The 24,136-nt window shown below is 38.6% G+C and overlaps 1 protein-coding gene across 1 annotated transcript in view; it reads left to right on the forward strand.

Annotated features, from left to right (window-relative positions):
- Nucleotides 1-23,532, forward strand: part of LOC309402659 (myosin-IIIa-like) — a gene marked incomplete at both ends in the record, with an annotated part of 69,054 nt that extends 45,522 nt beyond the window's left edge. The window contains 8 exons of the mRNA XM_081996520.1: nucleotides 32-194; nucleotides 855-941; nucleotides 5,214-6,226; nucleotides 6,962-7,100; nucleotides 17,069-17,178; nucleotides 19,687-19,727; nucleotides 21,446-21,586; nucleotides 23,418-23,532. Of these exons, the coding sequence (XP_081852646.1) occupies nucleotides 32-194; nucleotides 855-941; nucleotides 5,214-6,226; nucleotides 6,962-7,100; nucleotides 17,069-17,178; nucleotides 19,687-19,727; nucleotides 21,446-21,586; nucleotides 23,418-23,532 (1,809 nt within the window). The remainder of the gene's footprint in view (nucleotides 1-31; nucleotides 195-854; nucleotides 942-5,213; nucleotides 6,227-6,961; nucleotides 7,101-17,068; nucleotides 17,179-19,686; nucleotides 19,728-21,445; nucleotides 21,587-23,417) is intronic.
- Nucleotides 23,533-24,136: the final 604 nt, after the last annotated feature.

Below are 24,136 nucleotides of genomic sequence, written 5' to 3' on the forward strand. Positions count from 1 at the left end.
AATTTTTGCTTGTCTGCCTACTCTTTTTAAGGTGTTCCTCAAATACTATCACGTGGAGCAGCTAAATTTAATGCGGAAGGAGACAGTTGACATGATTATTTTGATTCAAGCTTGTGTCAGAGGGTGGCTGGGTTCAAGGAGATACAAAAAGATAAAGGAACAAAGGGAACAAAGTGCTATTAAAATACAGTCAGGTAATAGCTTTTTTAAAACATTTAACATTTTGCTTAAAGCTAGTGCATGTGTACACTTGATAGATGGATGTGCATGGTGGATGTGGATTTTGCTGTTTTCCTGCTGTTAGATTTGACAAAATATCTTATACTTGTTGATATCTGTTCTTACGAAAAAAAATTTCTTTCAACCAGGTTATGACAATCTCTTTACTGAAGTTATGTGTATCAATGTTACATTCAAAAGGCAATTTTAACAATGGAAGGAAATGATTGCACAGATGATACTGTTATTAATAATATTCTGGTGTGCTCTGACAAGGTTGTATAACATAATAATGAAAATAAAATCTATTAACCGTCTTAGATGATATGACCAATTACACTGTTGATGGAGACATCAACTGAAATTTTTAATACATTTCAAACATCATCTTATTTTGCATTCTGATTCTCTTATGGTTTGTATTAATTTCATTCATAATAACTTTACTCCCCAGAAAATGTAGTTTTTATGTAGATTCAGTGCTTGTGCTTGTTTGCCCTTTTTTTTGAAAGATAAAGCCAGCAAAATATTTATGAATATTTTAATGGAGCTCTGTAATTCCTTCCAGACTTTTCTTATTCTTACAGTCTTTTGTGTACCTAATGGATTATTTAATTTTTGACATCTCTTTTCAGCTTACAGGGGTTTTGTTGCTCGTAAAGAATACACAAACGCAAAACGTAATAAAAAAGTGGAAGAATATATTACTAGACTTCAAGCACGTAAGAATTGTTTGCTTTTGCAGCTTTTAATGTGCTATCCATAAATAATATGTTAATCCAGGTTCTTTGCTATTACCTAGCTACACTGATTGACTATGCTCATTTACACATTCTGAGGTGTAATTTATCTATTAGATGTCTATATACAGTGATTGAAATGAGTCAATGTATTCTGTTACCTGTACCTCAGAGCAGCTTAGAGGCACTTCCCACAGCTGTGAATTGGGCTGGTTAAACGCCATAGCAAGCCTTTTCACTCCTGGTCCAATATGTCTAAGTATTACAGCTGATATTGTTGAAGCCCCATATGACACTGTCTGCATATAATGCGTGTGTGTGTGCTGTTCTGTTAGGAATATGTTTTGTTACGTGTCAGTAACAGTTATGTTTGAGAAGACTACAAACCTGTAATTTCACTCACATCTCCAATTCTGTTTTGCCATCACTCAGTACAACCTAGCAAAATATTCCTTCTCTTCTGCAGCAATGATCACCTTCGCCCCAGATGTATGCTATGTGACATCCTTTTTTCCTCCCTATATTTCTGTCTCCCCACCCCTGCAGAGTTGTCCCTGAGCCAGATGTAGTCTAGGCAGCTCTGAATTCAATCGGCAGCAGTACAACTAAAGAGGCACAGGTCTGCAAACAGCTGCCACAAATCTGCACTTTCAGTAATTACAAAGGTGGCAACCCCAAATATAAGCTAGTGCTGCCAGTACCCAGGCCCTCTAGATTTAAACTACCATCATGAGTATATACCAATGCCAGCGCTGGTTTTAATCATTGTCAGATGCATGTGTTAATTGCACGGAGCCAATGTTAGTGTGTACTGAAGAGCACTTCACTGCAGTTGGTAGAACTTCATCAGTGTAGAAAACAATTTAAAACCAGAATAAAATCCAGTAATGCGCCAAAAAAAATTACATATCTGAAAGTTGTCAATTATATTAGGATATTTAGCAAATGCAAAAGTATGAATTTACCACTTTGCTCTGTTTGTTGATCTCCCCAATGTTTCTTCTTGTTCACCTTCTCTGTCCTGTGTGCAGTTTCATTTCAACTTTTTTCAGTGCACGAGAAGCCAGAACAAAATGGAAGTCCATTTTTACTTAGCTCTCTCAGGTTTTTTTCACACACTTACTTCTAAAGCAATATAAAACTCCTCTTCCAGTTTGAAAACAAAGCTTAGACAGCTACTATCTCATAACAAAGTTCTCAGGAAACTTCAAAAGTGAACCAGAATAAATCTAAAAAGACCAGACTTAGCTTATATTGGCATGTCCATTGACAATGTAACTTGATTTATTTCAAAATAACTCCTGTTGAGTTACTTATTTATGAAAATGGAATGAGAATTGTCTCAGAAGTCCAAGAAACTCTAGAAATATTCCAAGTGCCTTACAAGTTGCACTTTTCTAAGGCTCTGTCAGACTACAGTGTAAAAACCAGATGTACCACTTCCAATAAGTATTTGGGTTCCTTTACCCTATCCAATTATCAAGATGTAATTTATGTCCCTCTTATACAGTGCTTCTTACACTGAACCACTGCATCTAGTGGAGCTAAAGTTGGTCTAAATTATTAATAGGGAATGCTAAAGCAAATTAAACCTAGCACCAAATTATATGAATGTGTTAGAATAGACTGCTTAGGCTCCCTGCCCATCCGTAAGTGAACTTGACCTTTCCCTGTGTTGCAAAGCACTCAGCAGAGTTGGAGTAAGAGCTCCCATATATACCATCTCCTCAGCGTATTTATATCACCCGAATCCTCTGTCCCCATAGTCTTGGTACTGCATTTGGAATTAAGAGTTCAACAGAAATATTTTGACAAAACACTACATTCTTTTTATTTTGCCAGGGATTAGTGGATTTGTTCTGAATCCCTGGAATTGCAGACTTGTCCAAATTACAGCACTGTGGAGACTGTGCCAGTTCCCATTAGGAAATTATCTGCAAGTTCACAAATTTTTGAAGCAACATTCTGAATGCAATTCAGTCTTCTGATTAAGACACTTCAGTGTAGATGTCTAAAAGCGACCTAGGTGTCTAAATTCCACTTATAGTCAGTAGAGCCTAGAGTTCGATTTGTGTTGTTCAAAACCACCAAATGCTCAGCTTATTTGCCCCCATATTGGTATCTAGTGTCTTTTGGGATGCCCTAGGTTATCTTGCCTGGCCTCCAGCTTTATTTCATGTGGTATACCTAACTTTCTCTCTCCAGAAAGTCCCATCTGTCTTGTTAATTCTGCCAGCTTCATGTAGATGCCTTGGCTATCCTGGAGCACTTCACATGGCACTAGATACCTATGTGCCGGCAACAGCATCAAATCCCTAGTGACTAGTCAGCACCTGTATGTCTCAGGGAAGACCCATATTTGAGTCCTTATTCATCCTGGTTCAGACCTTGAACTTGTGCCTCCCACAAAGCACAAGTAGTGAGTACCCTTGCCACAGTGCACCTAGTTTCTGTGGAGCTTAGCACATCTTTCATGCTGAGCTTTTTCATTTTGAATAATGAGTCTTCGCAAAAGGAGCATGAGCTAAGTCTTCTGTAACTGTTGAGCTATAAAATTTTCATTTTTTTTCTGATCTATTGAATGTTCATCTAATTCCAAGCCTGTGCTAGAAGAAAGTCTGGTAATCTCTATAGCCTGATAATCAGGTGTTTCACAGGGAAATGAAAGACTGAGTCAAATCAATTGCCTGAACCAGGCAAAGCAGGTACATGATGCTGAGAGCACTGTATTCTAGGGGCACATCTATAGCATTATGCTTCTGCTTCATTCTGCATCTTCCTGTATTTTCTTTAGTCCAATAAAATATGAAGAAAGAGCTTGTTTGTATCCTCATGTAGATTGGGTACAGCTTTCTGAAATCTCAACAAAGTTTTGTGGGACAGAATAATTTCAGATGAAACGTAATCATAATAACCACCCCAATCCGTATTTCCTTATCATTTTTTGTTTAATGCTGTTAGCATTTGACTCTCTGAAATGTGTGGGACACCCATTGCTTGTTGCCTAAGGTTGTTTTGTATTACAATTTGTATCAGTTGCCAGAGGATACTTACTCAGGAAGAAGAGAAAAGAACTAATTGAGACAAGAAACAAAGCAGCAATAACAATTCAGTCTCACTACAGGGGATATAAGGAGAGGAAGACCTTCAAAAGGAGGAGGTAGTGTTACTTTCTATATATCATCTCCTATGTCACTGAAATGTGTCCCTTCTCAGTAACTACACTGCTGAAGAACAGCGATGTAAAATAAAAGTGAAGCAGATTAGGATTATTCTAGATACGTATGCCAAGGTAATGCACATTTATGTTGAGGTTTTTAATGTCAGTAGCCAATTTTCGTGTATTTTTAAGCCCAGGGAATAAAGGCATATTTAGGGAAAAGATCAACAATATTGTGCTTACCTGTAGTGTTAATGTAATCTGTAGATGAGTCTTTTTTTGGAGCTAGCTCATTATAAAAAATCTCAGACAAGAGCGAGAAATAGGCATCTGCAAGGAACCATTCTTCGCATCTTAAGTCACTGTTTGAGTTAAGCACAGGTGATGACAGCAAGAACCCAGATGTCTTGCTAAAAGTTAGGTGAGGTGAATCATATTCTAAATATCTCTGCAATGTGGTCGTAGTCCCAATCTCTGAAATGGAGCTAGTAGCACTTTGCTCATGACCATCGTTTTTTCAGTGATAGCATTTAAGTAGTTGGAGGCTAGTCCAGAGAGGTGTAAAACAGCTGTGAAGGAGTCTAGAGGCTTTCAGAGGGAAGGAACAACAGCATGGCAGATTTCACCTGGCACTGAAGTTTTACTGATAGTAACAAAGACAGTTTAGGGAATAGGTCTTTTAAATTTGACCTGGATCTATACCCAGGATCATTCTTTTTGTATTCCTAGTGTGACTTGAGGCAGTTCTCTTTCATGAATACCTTTAGGATTGTGTGTATTTATACATATTTGAGGTGCTAAAAAGTTTCTGCCTTATGTTTTTGTTAAAAGAGTAGAGAATTAATTTAAATATTATCAGCCCTCATGCAGCCTAGATTGTCCCACTAGCAATTTTCCATGAAGAGTTTAACAGGGATGTCCTTTTTCACTTTAAGAAATAATAATCACCAGGAAAACAAAGCTTGGTTTGCTATCTTTAATTACAGCTATAGGCATTAAATCTTTCCCATGTTGAAATGTATCAAATTGCCATTCAGTACACAAACACCATGAAAGGTAGGTGTAAAGTTGTCATGGTCCTTCATCTCCTTCAGCTATAATTTTTGCCCAAAACTCTATTCCATTCAGGGAATCGCTTAGAAAGAAACAAACTGAAAATGCAGCATCCATTAGCGAAAAGGAAAAGGATGAAGAACTTCAAGATAATGAGGGAAGTCCAGGCGGAGTGAAGAGTGCCCTTTCTAAAACAGAAGAAGAAGCAGCTATAATTGTTCAGAGCCATTACAGAGGCTACAGAGTCCGTAAAAAAATAAAGGAACAGCACAAAAAAATAGCAGAGGAAGAATTATCTGCTGTGGAATTCCTTGAAGCACAACTGCAGCCAGCAAAAAATGATACACTGGAAGAAGCAGCAAACAAGGAGACTCAAGATGAAGCTGATGCTGTTACTGACAGCGAATGCTCTGGGTATAGTGATACAAGGAATGTACAGAAGCAACAGAAAACATCTACTGAAGGAGAGGGAGCTTCTGTGAAGCAGAACCCTACAGTAGAAACTGTCGGTAAAGGTGAAGAACAGGCCTCTTTGGAAGACTTGTCCAGCAAATCTTCTGTCAAAATCACAGCTGAACCTAGTCTCCAGCAAGAACAAGATAATCAAAACACAGTCAGTGCAGATGGGCAAAATCAAGAATCTGCTGTGGCCCAGCCCAGGACTGACAGGGATATGGAAAGAAACCACCTGAAACATGAAGCAGTGATGCCTACAAGGTGTAAAGGAATTATAAGAAAAGAGTCACTAAAAGGCTCACAGCAGCAAGTTGAGGCAGAAAAACAAGGTTCAGAAGACAAAGAGAAGGCAGTGGTGATTATTCAGAGCAGTTACCGGGGTTACAAAAGGAGGGGACAGCTCAGAAAAGAAGGGAAGTTACCTTGCAAAAGTCAAGAGAAAGTTCTAAAGGAGCCAACAGAAGCAGTACATGTTCAAAATAATGATCCTCAAATAGCAAAAGACAGGGAAAGCACTGGTACAGAGGCTGAAGACTCTAAGACGCTGAAGGGAGACTCAGAGAAAGAGGCTTGTGATTTGGCAGCCTTTTCGAGGCAGGTAAGAAGCTTGTAAGCTACTTATGTTGAGCATAATGCTCTGAGCAATGACAGAACGGTAAAGTTATTTTACTGGCTTCAGTGGCACCAAGGTTTTATTCTGTAAACCAAAACTGAGTTTTGTAATGAGTGTTCTATAAATATGTGTATATTGGGCTGTAAGAGAAAATACCCTTTTCAGGAAGGAGAGAAAGACAAAGTTAGAGTACTGGCAAAAAATTAAGATCGTTTTAACCTGGTTTATGTTAAATGCAGAAACTTTGCCTTTGTTGATATGTGTGTTTACCAGGCAAGGCCCTTAATTCAGTAAACTTGTGAAATGTGTCTGTAATTGAAACTAGAAGTTGCTGTGTCAATGTCAGGGACTCACACGTGTGCAGAGTATGCCCATAGCTGTAGAAGCTATTTTGCATTAGCAAGGCACTGTCTGCTCACATGCATGAACCAATATGAAGTAGCTGCAGGAGTGGGCTGCGATGTGAAGTTTTCTGTGTTTCTTTTTTTTTTTCCTCCATTTCTTTTTTTTCCCCTCCTCCTCCCTTTGGGGTTTTTCTCCTCCCTTTCTTTTTTCTTTTTTAAGGAGGATGGGGAGGTAGATATAGTAGGAGTCTACACTGCAGTAGGTGGAGCAATACCTTTTAAACTCATTCTCTAGTCCACTATTTTACCTTTGATTACCTTGGAACATGCATGTTTATTTATATAATAATGTAAAATCCTGTGTTATATTTTTCAGATATCAAAATTATCTGAAGACTACTTAGCATTGCAGCAAAAATTGAATGAAATGATATTGTCACATCAGCTGAGACCTGTGATGCTGTCCAAAGATAAGCAAGCTAATGGCCGACTTTCTTCTCATGTTTGTCAGTCAGGTAATGTTGAACATTACTGTTAGCAGAATTTTCCTTTGTAAACAGGACTGTCAAGAAACGACTCCTAGTCATGTTTTAAAGGCCAGGGAACTAGTACATGAGTTAGCTCTGGCTTCTCTTGTAACTCAGGCTGTACCTTTTTATACTAAGCCCCATATCAGTACAGGTCTGGAACATAGTTTCCAGAGAAATATCCAAGCCTGGCTGGGATTTATGTATTTACCATTTTTCTTGGTATTTTGTTTCAGTGCTGCTTAAGATTGGTGAATGAACTATTATGAGACCTAGACTTAGCATCTGTAGGAATACTTTTATTTGGTAAAAATTCCACATTGGCTCTTCTTTTATTCATATGTTGCTCAACTGTGTGTGCTATTGGTAAGATATGGGACTATGTTTTAAAAACAAAATTTTTTTTTAGGTAGTATGTCAAACAATTTACCAAAGTTTGTCACATGCTGAGTAAAGTTTTAGCTATGCACAAATGCAACTGAGGCTATAAAAACTTGTAACTCCAACCCATGTTGGTGGGTATGCCCTTAAAATTACAAGTAAAATTTTATTAATAATTGGCATCCATTTAACTTGCACACATAAGAGGACATTACCTCTGAAAATACACTAGAAAGTTATTTATATTCCAGCTAACATGAGTAGTGGAGGTTCTCAAAATGCAACCACGCTTGGACCAGGTTAGGTGGCAGTGGGGAGGAGTACTGGCAGAATAAAGGTGGAAGACATGGGATTCAGAGCATGCAGGTCATTAAGGAGAGGTCCGCAAAAAGCTGACTGAGCTGCTCAAGCCTCTTCGGTTGGAATAGACGTAACGGGATTTCCCCAGTCTGTGTCTTGGGCCACAGATGTGGAGGAAGATGAGGCCAAACACGACAGATGACTGGGTGGGTGCCCATTTCTGCTGGGGGGCTTGTGTCAGCCCATGCCACTGCACTGCACTGGGGAAGATTTCTGCTCGCCTCTGCACAGCTGGGATCAGATCCAGGACTGTCGCTCGCTGCCCAGAGCTAATTGTACTATTTTCAGTATAACATCGTGGATTCAGTTGTCATGCATGCTGAAAGTTCTTTCTGTTCCCACGGCTACATTGAAGGGATCCTAAAAGTACTTCACTCCCACCTTGCAGTCCTCTCACATGGGCAAGCTGCTAAAATGAGGGCTTGGTGTGTACAAAAGCTAAATGTCTAAGTGTAAACTGGCTGCTGGTAGATAATCAGTGTAGTTCAGCCTGTTTCCAAGACCAAAGTCTGCAAGAGAAAACAAATGTGAAATGGAAAAATAAGTGCCATGATCTTTCATTAAAGACAGAGCAATGTTTGTGACTGTCATTAATGGATTTGTACTGAGTTCTCTATTAAATATTGCTGATTTTTGACAAGATAAACCTGAGGAATTAACAATGCATGCTTTGGAAAATAAGTCTTGGTTCTTACATATTTTCCTACAGAAGCTAGAGAAGAGAGGTAGATAGAAGGAAAGGGAATACACAAATCCTTGTTTTACCAGTTAAAGATATCATTGCTTGCACAACTGAACCAGGTGAAAATGTACCAGCATGTTCATGCTATGTGCAAAATGGAGCAAAGTCTACCCTTCACATGGCGATAAATTTAAGTAGCTCTACAGGAGGCGGAAGGATGCCAGGGTTTGTCACCTGTGCATGCAACCCTGCTTAAAGTGGTGACCAGTCAGCCACTTCCCTTTATCTCTGAAAATGTCCCGATGCGAAGTTCAACATAGCCAAGTGGAAATAATTACCCTGAACAACATTCACCTCGATTATCGAAGTTCTACTTTCCTCAAATCAGTTGCTATTTTCACCTCAGTGGTGTCATAACACAGTGATTTTCCAGTGGTAAAGTGTGTGAAAGTGCTGTGTTGCATCCTTTTGAACACTGACATGAAAAATGTCATACATTTCTTTGAACCAAGTCAAAATGCTTTTTAAGAAAACACTGAAACAGTTGTTGAGTTGCACAAGAGAACAGGTCCTTGGTCTCATTTTAATAAATAAAAGGAAATAAGTTTTTTTTACAAGCTAATGCTGTGTGGCCTTAACAAAAGGAGGATTTATTTTCTTTATGTTTTCTCCTGGCAAATGTCTGTATGTGACATGACAGCACTTAGCTCTTCTGTGCATCAAGCAAAATCTGTAAGAAAATTCTGATAAATTACAAGCCCCTCCTTTTTTCTCTTTATCTTATGGGTGCAAAAATTGAATGTTTGCTATTTTGACTAATTCCTTTCAAAAAAAGTCAGCAATAGCAATCATAACTTTAAAGCAGTAAGAAGCATCAAAAAGAGAGTCCTGAATGCTCATATTCATATAGATTAAAACATACTTCGTAGTCTAGGCATGCTTAGATGGCTCGTGCAGAATTTTTTTTTCAAGATAAATATGGTAGACACATGCTTTTGTTTTTCATTAAATTGCTGCAAGTTGGCATGTAGACAAGGTGAGTGCAGACCTCAGGAGTTACTCTTTTCAAAGCCAAATGCATTTAAAATTAAATAGTGCATGCTATTTGACTAAGAAGCAACGACTGAACTCACGATGAAGAAATGTGCCACTAAAGCACAGGGCAGCTAAAGTTGTCTTACCAGCCTTTAAACACTCTAAAGCATGAGTTGGCCCCTTCAATCTCAAACCAAACTAGCCCTTTCAGCCTATTTACTGCTGTCCAGCTAGTCACTTACTGAATGCTCTGCTCCAGTAAGTCAAACCGCCCCAAAACCCGTCCTCTTCCAGTTCTTGACAGAACTCTTGTCCCCAGTCCTTCTGTAGCCAACCTTCCCTTGATGCAAGAGGCAGTATTGTACTTTGAGCTGAGTCTGGCTTCTTGGCCCTTCTTGCCCAGCTGGTCTGAGCTGGGCAGCCATAGTTTGTGTTTGCTGTGTTCTGTTGTTGACCCAAGTACTTCATACAACTTGTGTGGCTACTCATGATAAATGTAACAAAGGTGACTTTTGCCAGACATTGGACTTTAAAGAAGCACAAAGGAAGGCCAGATGGGTTCTGCCAGTGTTCCAAGCCATGATGTGAAGTTTCACTCTCTGCAACACGGTGGGTTTGACAGTGGACACCAGGCTCAGCCACTCATCTAGGGTATGGAGTGATGGCAGCAGTGACCTGAGCCCTGATTTCTCACATCCCCGCGGTCGTGTTTATAACTGCTAACTAGTCCACTGAAAGACCTTTCTTGGTGTGGAATGTGAACTTTCTTTTTCTACATTTGAATGTAGTTCACACAACAGGAAAACTGTTTCCTTTCCAGCTATGATCAATGCACAGGTTACTGAAGTAAAAGAATACACTGCAGTAATTCCCCAGCTTACCTGTGAGCCAGTTGGAGCCTAAGCATTACTCAGTCACAAAGCTGCACTGGCTTAAGAAGACGTTTATTATAGTAAACATGATCTAACTAGATATAGAGAATATTTAAGTAAAAATATGCCTGTGTTCAGTCTGTTTAGGTTGTACTGTCTACAACACGGGAGTTACCAGCATTCTGGATATCGTACTTTCTTTCTGTATGCAATATAGTACGATAATTACATAAACAAAGACTTGAGGTAATGTGCTGCAGACTATCATGCTAAAGTAAAGTAGGTAGACATGGCGAGTGATCCACTGTCTATTAAACAGAGAGGAGCCTTCCTGTCGTCTTGCCTGCATTAGATGTTACAGTACAATTTAAACACACACATTTACAGAAGGATATGCTTTTACTACAGGTTTCCCTCTAGGGCTACCTTTGCTGTCCTACCTTTATGAAGGCAAGGATTGTTGAGCTTTACCTGTTCTTTAAATCATGTAGTATTTCCTATTTGTAATTACTTTGGTCATTTACATTTATTTACACTTCTTCTTCAGCTTCACTAGTTTTATATGTCATTTTACAGCTATAACACATGAATTGTATTTTATAGCTGTATGCCAGATAGGAATACTTGTCTGCCTTCATCTGTGGGTATGTGGCCATTGTTCAGTTTGAGAACTTACCAGCTCCTCTGATAAAATATTTTATTACATTGCTTCTACTTTCTGTAGGTAGCAATCTCTAATTCTGAGACAGCTGGATGGTATACTGTGACAAATGTTAAGATTTTCAAAACTGTTTAATAAAAATGCAAAGCCTGCAGCTTAAAGAACATGTAGGTAAAAAGGTTAAATGAATCTTAAATCCACAAGGTTAAGTTGTTCTTAAGTGAATTTATTTGTATTTCTAAAAATGCATAAAGCAAACTGCACAAGTTCCTGGAATAAACAATATTCCCCATGGCTTGAATTTATGAGTAGGTTATATTTGCTTGCTAAATGCTTTCAGCTAAATGTAATGGCTGCATCCCAGGACTGCACCTTCAGACTGCTAGTCTGGGTTACTGTGGTGTCAGAATAGATGCATAAATGGCTGCTGTCAAGTTTTTTGAGGTCAAAGCCTGAAGTGAGGGGAACTTGATCATTATGGGAGCAAATTTTTTTCTTTTTTCTCCAGATGAATAATAATGCCCATCCTGCTAAGTGTTAAATGATAGTTCAAGTACAAAAATCTCAGGAAGAGAATTTTCTATATTTAGAATGAAATTCACATGGTACAAGGAGCTCCAGTGCAGCTGAGGACCTTTTCAGCTACACGAAGTAGTAAGACAGGCAGGGTTTTCATCCAGGATTCCTCCTGCTGTAGGCTGCCGCAGCACTATTTATGGGGCTTCCAGGGGCAGCCTTTGCAAGGAAAAGGGAGCCTGTGTAGCACAGGGTGAGCAGAGCAGTATTCACTGGCCGGTCTTTCTTCTTTGCAAGTGAGTGACCAGCCAGGGAGCACCGAGGCGTGGGACTGGAGAAAAGCAGGGTAGTCAAGCGCTTCTGCTGTCTGGTTGTTCTCAGCTACTGGAGTGGCCCTTTGGACACCGTGCAGCCAGGACACGCATGATCTGTGTTGGGAGCTGGTCAGATCCATGGCAGAGCATAAGATCTGGGAGATCTCTAGAAGTGGAGTACAGCCATTTTCCTTAAACATCCTCTCTTAAATAGCAATAATCCCAGGTCAGACTCTCTGAAATTAAAGTATTAGTGTCAGCCAGAGACTGAAACTGCTTCCCTCAGTGGAGCTGGCGGGACTTAGGCGCAAGAGATCAAACACTCTCAGTTCCTGCCGGATGCAATCGGAAAGTTCTCAATCTCTCGCAGTTCCTAGTTTTAGATCTGTGCCTGAACAATCCCTCTGGTTTTTCCATATTGCTAAGAATTGGCACCCATCAGTCGTAACTTCCAAATCTGGAAGTTTGGTAACTTCCTGTGGCTGTGGTAAACATCCCATGAATGAACAATACCTAAAAATTACTAACAGAATGGTGAAGAGCAGTCCTTTTCTATCTGCAAATCCCAAACTTGAGTAATTACATCCTCATACTATGTACAACTAGGACAGTAAAAAAGTATGCATGTAAATGTTGTAAGCAGTAATAGCTGTTCACTTCTCATTATCAAGTCCTGGAATTCTGGTTGCTGTATTTGCATTTTTCTGATTACTTTCAAGCCTCTCTACAAAACCCATACAATTACTGCTCTTACTCTTGTTTTTCTTCCTGCTTTATTCTGAGCCTGTTTCTGTACTTCCTGTCCTTGTAAGATGTGGAACAGCGCAGAATCAAACATGTAACATTTCACTTAAATGACCTGAAGAAGGGTTTATCTGTTTCTCCAGGTGGCCTAATAAATACAGACCTTTCATCACTTAGATGCTTATCACGGCTGTAATCACACTATTTCTCCAGTCTTTAGTATAAGATCTGTTGTAAGTCATACATTAATTTACATTAGCATCCATGGATGCCGATTCCCTGAGATCAGTGTCTTCCAAGCTTATCATTGTTTGTCAGAACACGCAGGCACAGTTTAACCTAAAGGGCTGTTGATACTGACTCATCTTTATGCAAGCATTTCTTGCTCATACTTGAATGTTGCAAGCACGTGCAGTTCTCTGCAGTTTCCATAGTTTGTGGTGCTGTTGAGGAGACACACACGTACATTAAAGGAGCTGGTCCTAAATTTCATTGTCCCTTTTCATATTTTTTCAGTGTATTTGGAGCTTCCAGTGAGGACTGAGTATGAAAGTAGTAATACCTTGTAACTGAACACTGTAGAGTCAAAGAGTGTGTGTACAACTTAGGTAGGAACCTTTGAGGTAGTGATAAATGAGCTAGCTGAGATTCTGATGGGGATAAGTAATTTTCCGTAGATTTGCTAGACCTGCGTTAATGCTACCTGGCAGCTACACTGTTCACATGCCTCTGCTGACCCTTAACTCTGCAATTCATTCATTCTCATGGAGAATGACCTTAACTTTTATTAAACTTTCCATCATCACTTGATCAAATATATGTTTTGACAGTCTGCTTCGGGTTTGGGCAGCAGAGAGATGGAACTTCCTGGGCATGGGCTACAGCATGGCTGACATTCACTGTTGAGGTTCAAAAGCAAAGCATCCATGTCACGAGAGCAAAACCTCTTTCTTTTGACTAATTGAGTTCTGACTGCGTGCACTTAAGCAGTTGAAGGAAAATCCTTCTCCCTTTCAACTTGTTCAACTCGCCTACCTTTGGTTGTAAAAAAAGGTTGGTAAAACCTTTAAAAAGGAATGTCTGTGTAGCATCAAATGGTTTTGTTTCCAGTTTCTCCTACGCATTGCTTTTAAGGCACGGGAATGTGTCGCAGCCCTGACAGCACCTGTTCAGGCAGATACAACCACCAGGAGCCTCAGCGCAGTCCTTCAGTCGAGCTCCTTAGCTGTGCTAATGACTAACTGGGACGTAACCTTAAGCAAGTCTCGGTGTGTCTTGCTTTGTGCATCTCATTTACCCAGCTAGCAGGAAAGGGATGATGGTGCCAACTTGACATTTCCAAAATGCTTTGACAGGTACTGTCGTGAATGGTTTTTGTATCAATGTTGTAACGTATATATTTAAATGTTTGTTAGATAGAAAGCATCAGTTTTCCTTTTACATATAAAGGACATGGCCAGGTCTTGTAAGAGATACCTGAAGTCTTAAGGAAAAGTAGACTATAAGATATTTCACTATGCAGACATTGGGCTTCAATAAAAACCTTTTCTTTGTAATGGGCTCTAGAAGCAACATAATTGGCCTATTAATAAGTGAAAGATTTTACTCCTCCTTTATGCTTCATTGCCTACCACAGAAAGGTATAGGCCATCTGGAAAACAAGCACATCAAACTCACCATTTATCAGGCTTGGGTATTTAATTTGCCTTCCACCTTTAACTCTACTAAGTAAATGATTTCTGGAATTATCAGCAACTAATAAAAAAGCAAATTTTACTTTGTGCAGTGAGTTATCCAATACAAGCAACTACCACATCATCTGGATTTCAGTAGCAATGAACACACAATCTAAGTGCAGAAGGAAATCACAGGTTCACTTTCTGGTGAAACAAAGCAAGCTAAACCCATCAAACTGGTTTTTATTTACTGTGTAATTTGGAGACAAAACTCAGAGTGGCATTTTCATCTCTCTGTGTAATTTTAAAAAGGAACGATGGAGGTCCAAGCTTAGAAGGCTGCCTGCCCCAACATGGTATTTCTGTCCCCTCAGTTCTTTTGCACAGTTCATACATATGTACAACGCATGAGATACAATGAAAAGCTCTTTTTTACTGAAACCCTCATCATTGTCAAAATGATGTTTTCTGAATGTAAGAGGAGTCGTCTTTGCAGAGCACATACACAAGAGGTATACAAGTAATTTCAGTTGGAGTAATTGTAATGCAGAATATGATAATGCTTTATGTGTTTTACAGTGATGAACTAAATGTAACAGCATACATAGTGATGAATTCTTAGGGGACAATAAAAAAATCTTTAGGGATTATGAGACGCTTTTCCTTGGGATTTTCCTAAAGCCCTCAATTTGGCTTAATTTTCTTTTCCAGATTTTCATGCAGTCATGATCTTTGACATAATTTTTGAAAAGGCCCTACAGACAAGGGGTTAGGTGTTTCTACTCAACTACACTGAATTTCAAGGGGCTTTTTAAAGGTATTTTTTCCAATTTAGGCTCCTGTTGTGTTTAAAAATAAAACAGGGAAGATATGCCTCTACTCTGTCACAAATAGAAACTCAGATAACTCCAGGTGGCCCATTTGAAATGCAGCAGGGTAACAACAGCCCACGTAAGAGCCCAGTCAGGCCTGCTATACCTATTCAAATCAAAGAATTTAATTTATATTTAATACAGGTTACTGAAATGAATTTATTGCCTCTAAATTTCATTGTTTAGCATGAATTATCAGTACCCTGGCTTAGAAAAACACCATTATTCTCTTAAGTGCAAAATGTTAAAAGATACTTTTTCATTCATTACATGAGAAGCAGTCTGCATTTCAGCTAAGAAACTGAAACAATAAATGTAATCATTATCCAACTGCAATTCAAATTAACATTATTCATTCTGCCTCCTCTGAATATCCATGACCTTTACAAGCCTTTATTTATCACACATAACAAAAAACTTACGCAGCTAATTTTGCAGGAGTCAGCACTGATGTATTACTGATCATTTCTCATTTTAAATGATTGTGCCACCTCCTTAATTAAAACAATGTCTGATATACATGGGACACTTTTTATTTTTATCATGTAAAAGGGTTTCTGATGGTCACTAGAGAAAAAAATACATTCTTCTTTCTAAGACAATCTCATGTAGTTAGCATATTGAGGTTATGGAGTTAAAGTCACTTCATGTGAAAGAGGATTAGATCAGCAGAACACACTTCAGTAACTCATTGAGAGCTAGATCCTCATTCCACCCTCACACTATATTCATTTATGAGTAAGATGTTTTTTCTCATGGACTGTCCTCTGAATACTCCTGTGATGGGACAAGGACAATCAAAAACCTCACTGGATAATGCAGTATACCTGGACACACAATTCACCATGCCTAGACCTTATGCTGTGACTTCATTCATCACCCTGTATGTGTCCCAATGACCCATCTCTATCACAGGTGTTCTGCTGCCCTGCAACCCCACCCTCTTCATCATGAAGGAATGGCCATAGCCCCCTATTAACTTTTCCTGTAGCTGAAGGTGAATGTAACATGATCATGCTTACCACACGGTACATTTGTGGTTCTTCAGCCCCCCAGAGTCAATTCTGTGGTCTCGGAATCTGTGAGCCTATGAACCCTTAGCAGTCCTATATCTTTGCACTGTCAGAATTGCATAGATTTTTAACAAGCAAATATCCAAGACATTTGTCTAGTTCCCCGTGTGCCAGCCAATGTAACCCACAAGTCAGTGTCTAACTCTGAGTTCAGAGACTCACAGGGGACAGCAGTTCCATTTTGTGTTAAAATCTTTATTTGGTTTCCATTAGAACGAAAACATGTACCCAGTGGTACATGATGTGGCTTGAAACAGAACAGCTGTAGCAGGAGACCTTGGGGAAAACCTACACCATGATAATGTAGAGGACTAACCTCTGAATCAGAGGTCTAATGCTAGTTCCCTTATTCAGCACCTTAATGATTGACTTGAGTCTGAAAAAATATCATCCCCACCACCCAGGTCCCTGTTATGAGATGGTAGCCTTCCAGTAGCCATTACCCTTCAGAGTGCTTTTCTGAATGTGGAGCATCATCCCTTTTCAGAAGGAGAAGCCTGTGCCAGGCAGACTGCTGGGCTGTTCCAGCCTGACATTCGTCACATGGTGTATGTCCATGTGGTGGTAGTCAGGACTCAAATGGATAAACCCATTCCGCTTTCCAGTCTGGCCATGGAAATGCCCCAAACAGTTGCTGTCTTGAGTTACTGCAAGCAGTAAAAGTGGCTATGTTGATTTTTGTGCTCTTCTTGGTGAAATTCTCTCCTGTTTTCATAAAAGCCTCTCTTTCTGTGAAGAAATAAGCACTGCTATATTCTGCTTTTTTACAGTTGCAGCCAAAGTAGAAGACTGTCACCCAATGCAGAGGCCCCCAAGGAGGCCACGGAAGCCTAAGACATTAAATAATCCAGAAGACTCCACCTACTACACTCTAATACATGTGAGTTTAGCAAGCTTTTGTGGGCTAATATTGCCAGATAATTCCCACCTAAACTTTCTTTCTAATTGCCCTATTCCCTGTATTCCTTTCTAATACAACATAAAAGCTGTGCCCTGCTGAAAGGAGGCCAGCCACAAACTTCACATCTCAAACTAGATTTGAAATTATTAAGGCTCAGAGTTACCCTGATTGGGGCCCTAAGTCAGGCCAATTTTTTGTTTTGTACCTGTACGTTCATTATATGCATAAGCAGTATTTGCACTTTCAATACCCAAATTAAGTGCCCAGTCTCCGTAGTTTTGTTGTTAGTCACAAGAGAGAAGCAGGTTCATTTGGAGAACTATTTTGAGTGTCTAAATTAATGCTTGATCTTGCAGAGGGAGCAAATATTAAAATAGACTGTATTAGTATGCACACTGTAACTTCCTGTACAAATGTGTCAGATTGTGATTATGAAGGAATTGGCAAATACCAACAGCTCAGGAGACTAATGGATTTGAGTGTCTCTATATATAGCCTTTGGTCCCAGTTCAGATACCAAGGGCTGCTTTCCACTCTTGACTTCAGTGCCCTTAAATATAGGGGGGGGGGGAGCAAGAAAGTAAGCAGAAAGAGAGAAAAAGTAAAAGCAGCTCAGAAAGCAGTTCCAACAAAAAAGCAATTAAACTCATTTGCTCGAGGTGGCTGTATCTTAGTGACCTATTTTAACAGCCGGTGAGAGCCCAGCTAATAAACAACCGTAGCAATTGCTTCTCCTTTCAACAGAAGGTGTCACCAGGGCCTTTAGGGAGAGTTGTGTCTGACATACCAAAAAAGACAAATATGGCTATGTTTTATTAGGGGGGCTTTGAAATAACACAGCTTTGGAACACCGATATTCTGAAAAGAAATCATATTCTTAAAAACAAATTGGCATGTAAGAATAAGAATTGTTTTGTGAAAGCAAGATTGGTGAGATAAAGGGCTGAAATGAAAGGCATGACGCTGAATTCTGTATTAGGAAATTTCTGAGGTGAAGCGTAATTCTGAAGTAAATGCATATTTAGAAAGCCAAGACTATACAGTCAGGAACATAGTATTTTCTGAAAGCTGATTTGTTATATGGCCAGCTCCATATCAGAAAACAGACATCGCATCAGTGTGAACAAAAACTGCAGTAATGCTGGGGAATTTTTAAATGAATTTTAAGCAGAAGTTCTTCAAGGTATTAATCAATATTACCTTCAATTAGCTGTATTTTTCAAGGCGTGAAAAAGAGAAGCCTGTCTTCCTAAGACTGGTAAGGGAAAGGTTCAGTGTAAATATCTACTACTCTGAAGCTTAGAAAGGGGTCCTGCTAGTTCTTAAATTCTTAGACCTTGGGCAAGTCATTGAGCTCTAACTTGAGGGTAGTCAGCTTTTCCAGCTATCATGAATTTTCTACCGTATTAAAAATCTCTGTGATCTCTGCAGGTATTCACAGATTATTATCAAGCCCAGATCACCTGAAAGCACACAACGAGTGCATTTTTTGAAAAATTTCCTCTGTCTTCTGCAAAAACAGTATTTCTCTCACATGATGTTACAGATACTGATTAGACACTGTCCATTCTCACTTGCATATCAAATGAGCTAAAGTGGTGCACAGGTATAAATGAAGTCTGACAATAGCCCGTTGTTCATACAAGGCATTAGAAGTTTATTTTGGGGTATATTTCTTTAGATCAGCCTCTCATTTTCAAATTGTATGTCTTGTGCATTTATCTGCATAAGAAGTGTCTGTCCATCGGGATTTCTGGTTCTCAATGACTTTGCAGTGGTACAATTCACTAATTCTAGTAAGTTTTCACTCGTTTGCAGGAAACACAAATAAAACCAAAATTAAGACCATCTGCACTTAAAAATACTGCTTTTGAAGTGTGATGTTTTAGATGCTGCAGCATAGCATTGTTTTGGCTGTAGGGACAGAAATCTATCAGAGATAAGAAATTATTAACATCCTCTATAAAATCTCTCTCCTCTGCATTTCTGGATGTTTTGTATCTTAACAGTGCTTTTGCCACCTAGTATACTGCTTTTTAAATGTCCATTTTATTCTACTAAAACCTGTGACAACTGCATTGACATCAATGAGAAGAGGATTATGCCTGCTCCCACAGCGATGCCTGTATTCATGGAAATTCTCATGGCATCACAGTAAATTTGCCTCAGTGAGATCGTGTTGTCAACTTCATTAAAACAACTACAGATATTTGAAAGTTTTAGATCTCCTTTTTTGTTCTGATCGCGATTACTTTAGCTTTTTTCCACCGTATGGCAACTGAAATTTGGGAGTAGCAGTGTTAATCCCATCCTCAGTCTCAAAGATTCTCAAAAGAGTTCTTTCTGGGATGCTTTCTCAGCAAATTAGATTCTCTGTGTTGTCTTTTAACAAAAAATGTACAACACTCTCCTACCTAACATATTGATGAATTGTATCTTTGCATAAGCTTTCCTTTTAGTATTTTTAATTACTTTGTATTTTCTTAGAAATCAATACAAGATGAAAAACGGAAATCAAGAAAAGAAAGGTAATTTTTTTCATTATCTCACTATTGTCATCTTAGTACTCTAGAAATAGTTCTTAGCTGTACTTCAACCAGGAAAATAAAGCATTAAAAAAAGCATGGTAAGTCAGTGATTCACAGGAAGGGCGTTGTATACAAAGTTTAAAATGTGCAATTTTCAATGACAAAAATCCATTATAGAATTCAGTTGTTCAGTTGTACTACAGCATGACCCTTTACCATGGCAACACAAGCATAATAATAAGTTAAGATAAGGTCCACATCAAAGAGTTCTGACACAGAAAATAATTGAAGGTCCTTAAAACTCCAGTCAGTTCTTTTTGTTAGCAAAAATACAGAGACTGTTAAAATTGTCTCCTAAAAATATGAGGCTGTTGGGAAATAAATTATAAAAAATTAAAACAATAATTATTGATAACAGGTAAAGAGTAGCCCTTGAAATTTCAACCAGAAGTCATCTTCACAGTGTAACTAACCTATTTTGATGGATCTCTAGAGAAATAAAGCAAGCAATAGATATATTCTGCCCGTCTGGATCTTAGATCCTGACGTGTGCTGTAGATCTGATTCACAGCTCCTGATATACATCATAGCTTTATTTTATTTGTGTTTCTATACTTAAGCTTTTTTGCTGCTCCTCAGTGACATTGCTATGGTATTATAGCACGCATGCTATGGTAGCCTGGTCATAGATGCAAGATGAATAGGCTCTTAGCACTATCCTTGGCTGAGGTTGCAGAATACAAACTCCGTATCTAAAATATGTATCTTAAAGGAAGTTACATGACATTATATGCACATAATATATGCTCACAGCATCTAGCTTCATTCAATCCCAGTTTAAATTGCACTTGATTGTGCCACTACTTAAAGGATTCACTTAATGTCCATGTCGCCCTTGTCTGGTCTGTTACAGCTCTTCTTCTGATGTCATTTGGATCCTGAAAAAAATTCACACCTATTGTTGTCTCCTGTTTAGCCAAAAAAAAAGAAAACAAATGTACTGTTTTCTCTCATTTGGCCTGTGTTAGGTTTCACTCACCTTAAATCTAGTTAACCAGTTCCGTGACTGCATCTTCTTTCATGTGCTGACTCTGTATTTGTAGAACATACCAACTGAAATCAGTGAGTTATTTCTGGTTTCTACCAATGAGAGAACTGAATTCTGAACTTCTTTTTTCAGGCTGATTTTAGGATATTATTTTTTTCCTTGGCATTCTAAACTGGATGGTGGGATTGTTTTTCTGTGTACATATGATACCCTGGATAGCATTCATCTAACAAAATAAGAGAGATCTGCATTATTGACACTGATACCTGAACTAGTTGCTTCAGACTCTCTTCTTGTACTCAGAGAAAAAAAACAGTAATCTTTAGGAAAATGATTCATCTCTTCCTCAAAGAGGTATCTAAAATAGGTCACATGAATTATACCATAAAAATGCCTCTCCATTGAGTGGCAAACACAAACAATTTCAGTCATATATGTCTGCTTTATGAACATCTAAAAGTATTTAGTATTTCAAAATTCTCAGTATCTGCATCACACAGCAGTCACATTTCCAAGACAGATTTCTTGTGCTTATATGCATATTTCCTTGGATATGTATATATCAACACAAAATCACAACTAATAATGATATTTGATTGCCTTATGTCTGAATGCTGAATATAATATTGAAAAGTGAAACTGTTAACTTAGTGTATTTATTTATTGACAGTCTGAGCAAAGTGCTAGATTTAGATATCTACTACCAAGAAATTTCATCTACTGATTCCACCTCAAAGGACAGCAGTTCTACCACTAGAAAGAAGAGACATCCAGCTGAGCGCAGGACTTCAATTTTAAGAGCTACTGAGCGGTAATTCATACAAAATAATAACAGGAAAAAATAAATGTTGTCTGTCTTTGTTGAGATATTCAAGAGAGTCATAAGAAGAAAGATACACTTTCAAATTAGACATAAATCTATTTTTTTATTCATGGAATCTTGCCAAATTACCTTGTAAAATGTATTGCTGAAAATTTCCCATTTTTATGCAGCAGGGACAAATGCTAGTATGATTGGTGTTCAGCCTACCTGCTAGTTTTTGGCTTCCTTAGTGCAAGATGAGATGGACAGACATCCTGCTGTAAATCTCTGATCTAAAATCAAATTAAACTAAAGCAGAACCTAAAAATTTTATTTCTCATCATTTGGAATTTAAATTAGGTGGATGCACGCCAAACTTTCTGCCTGCTTTCTGCAGATAGGACACCAGCCTGACTGCCTCCTTTTCCTGCTGTCCTGTAGCAGCATATATGTTTATAGCCCCTGCGGTGGACCCCACCAAGGTGGACAGCCAGGAGGAAAAGCCTAAAGGGTTTGCTCTACCACCTCTCTTCCCACATAGACTTCAGAGGGGGTGACCTCTGCTGGGCTACAGAAATTCATATTTGCACTCTTGTCAATGCACCCACACACACACTGCACGTGCAAACACATATTTATATATCTTTATATATTTGTATCTTCTTGTGCCTTCATAGATGTAAGAAAAACTTGGAAAATATCTAGGTCAAAGGCTTAAGGAAAACAGAAAGTCTGGGATAATTGATCAATTTGAAAATGTATCCATAGCATTAAAGAAAATGTTTGTAGAATGTTTTGTGCCCCTTGCGTATTTTATTTTTGGCATTTTTTCAGGGAGGATCTAAATCAGTTTTAGGAAGGTGTTGTGAAGGCATGAGATTAAAAATAACTGTATCGGGGAATTACCATTTACATTCCTTGGAAAAAGTTGCATTTCTAGGGACATTAATTACAGCAAAGCTTTCATGCTGAGGTCTGGTTTAAATGGATGAGAATCTTGCCACTGAGCTCCCTAAAAGAAATTTCTTACCTTTTAGTGTGTGCTGCTCTGATTGCACCCTAATTAGCCATAGTGAAAAAAATCTGTGTAGCTTTTAAATTTACACTGGTACCTCTGAAGGCAGATGAATGCAATTAATAAACATTTCAGCACTTCAGTATCTCTTGAATGGCGTCACCTGGATCTAAAGACTATAAAGTCATTTCGATCTACAGAAGTGAATCACTGAATATTTTTTATATGGCAGTTTACCTTCGATGCTAGTATAGGACCAGTGGTAGGGTACACCTTTAACGTAGAACACTACAAATTTTTGTAGTTATTTCATAGTAATACATAGAGTAATACAGAGTTTTATTTTTAATCTTGCTCCACGGTAACACCTGGTGCCAGATCACCATTCCAGCCTGTCAGAGGTGGCTTCCAAAATGCAGCCTGCCATCTGAAAAAAAAATAAAATGAGATGGACACTTGCAGTGAGCTCCACAGGCAGGTTAAAAACAGAGCAAACAAATTTACACCAACTGAAAATCTGGTTCAGTGACCATCAGGCAAAGCACCCCCATGTTCTCAACGCTTTTATGTCCTTTTATTATGTCCCCTTCGTAGAAGAACATGTTGTTCTTCTGTGTTCATCCGCTCCTCGTTTATAATGTGTTTGTTCCGAGGTGCCTGCTTTATGCAGCACAGGGAGAGGCCTAGCAAAGTCAGTTGCTTTTTTTTTTTCTTCTCCTTTTATTTTTTCCCCCGAGGATGGAGGTTAAGCAGTCGATGAAGAGCGTCGGCCAATGTAAATGTTTTGCCATTAATTTCTCAAACACTTTTGCACTTAATCCCTAGGTCGAGGGTTGCAGAAAGCCCCCTGGAAGAGAGTAAAACCGAAGATAATCCCTATGACTACAGACGACTGCTGCGGAAGACCTCACAGCGCCGGCGCCTTATCCAGCAGTTCTAGCTGCTGCTGCTGTTCCTGCTGCCATTTGGCTTCTATTAGCATAATCTTTTTTTATCATTTTATACCATGTGCTTCCTTTTTTTTTTTTAAATCTCCAATGTTTCAAGTTTACAACGTGTGTGTTCGTGTGAATATGAATTACTGTGGTTTACAGCCCAACACCGTCGCAAAGGGACACTGTCAGTTGCATGTCATATACTTTAAAAAAAAATTATAAATATCAGCTTTCTTTCAGATACTACTGCTACATTGTAAAATTATTGGACATTAAGCAGCTTAAATCTAGTTTACTGTCCTCAAGATATATTTCTTTCTTTTTTGCATTTCATCAGTCTCATCCAATTAAAATAGATCCTTTAGTTATAGTTCCCTAGTTAAGCTTTCAAATTCCCTTATGCACCTTCAGAAAACCTTATTGTTTCTAATAAATTGTTTTACAGGAAAAAAAAATTACAAGAACACCATAGGGGCATTTCTGCTCATTTTAGGTTTACAATGCCTAAATTTTGGGGTGAACTGTGTATGGCAAGTGTCCCTCTAATGAAATAAATCTAAATGATTAATTGGATAGCATATTATGGCAGTTTTATTTCATTATTGACTT

Source organism: Phaethon aethereus (genome assembly GCF_964289735.1).
Source record: "Phaethon aethereus genome assembly, chromosome: 2".
Classification (NCBI taxonomy): Eukaryota; Metazoa; Chordata; class Aves; order Phaethontiformes; family Phaethontidae; genus Phaethon; species Phaethon aethereus.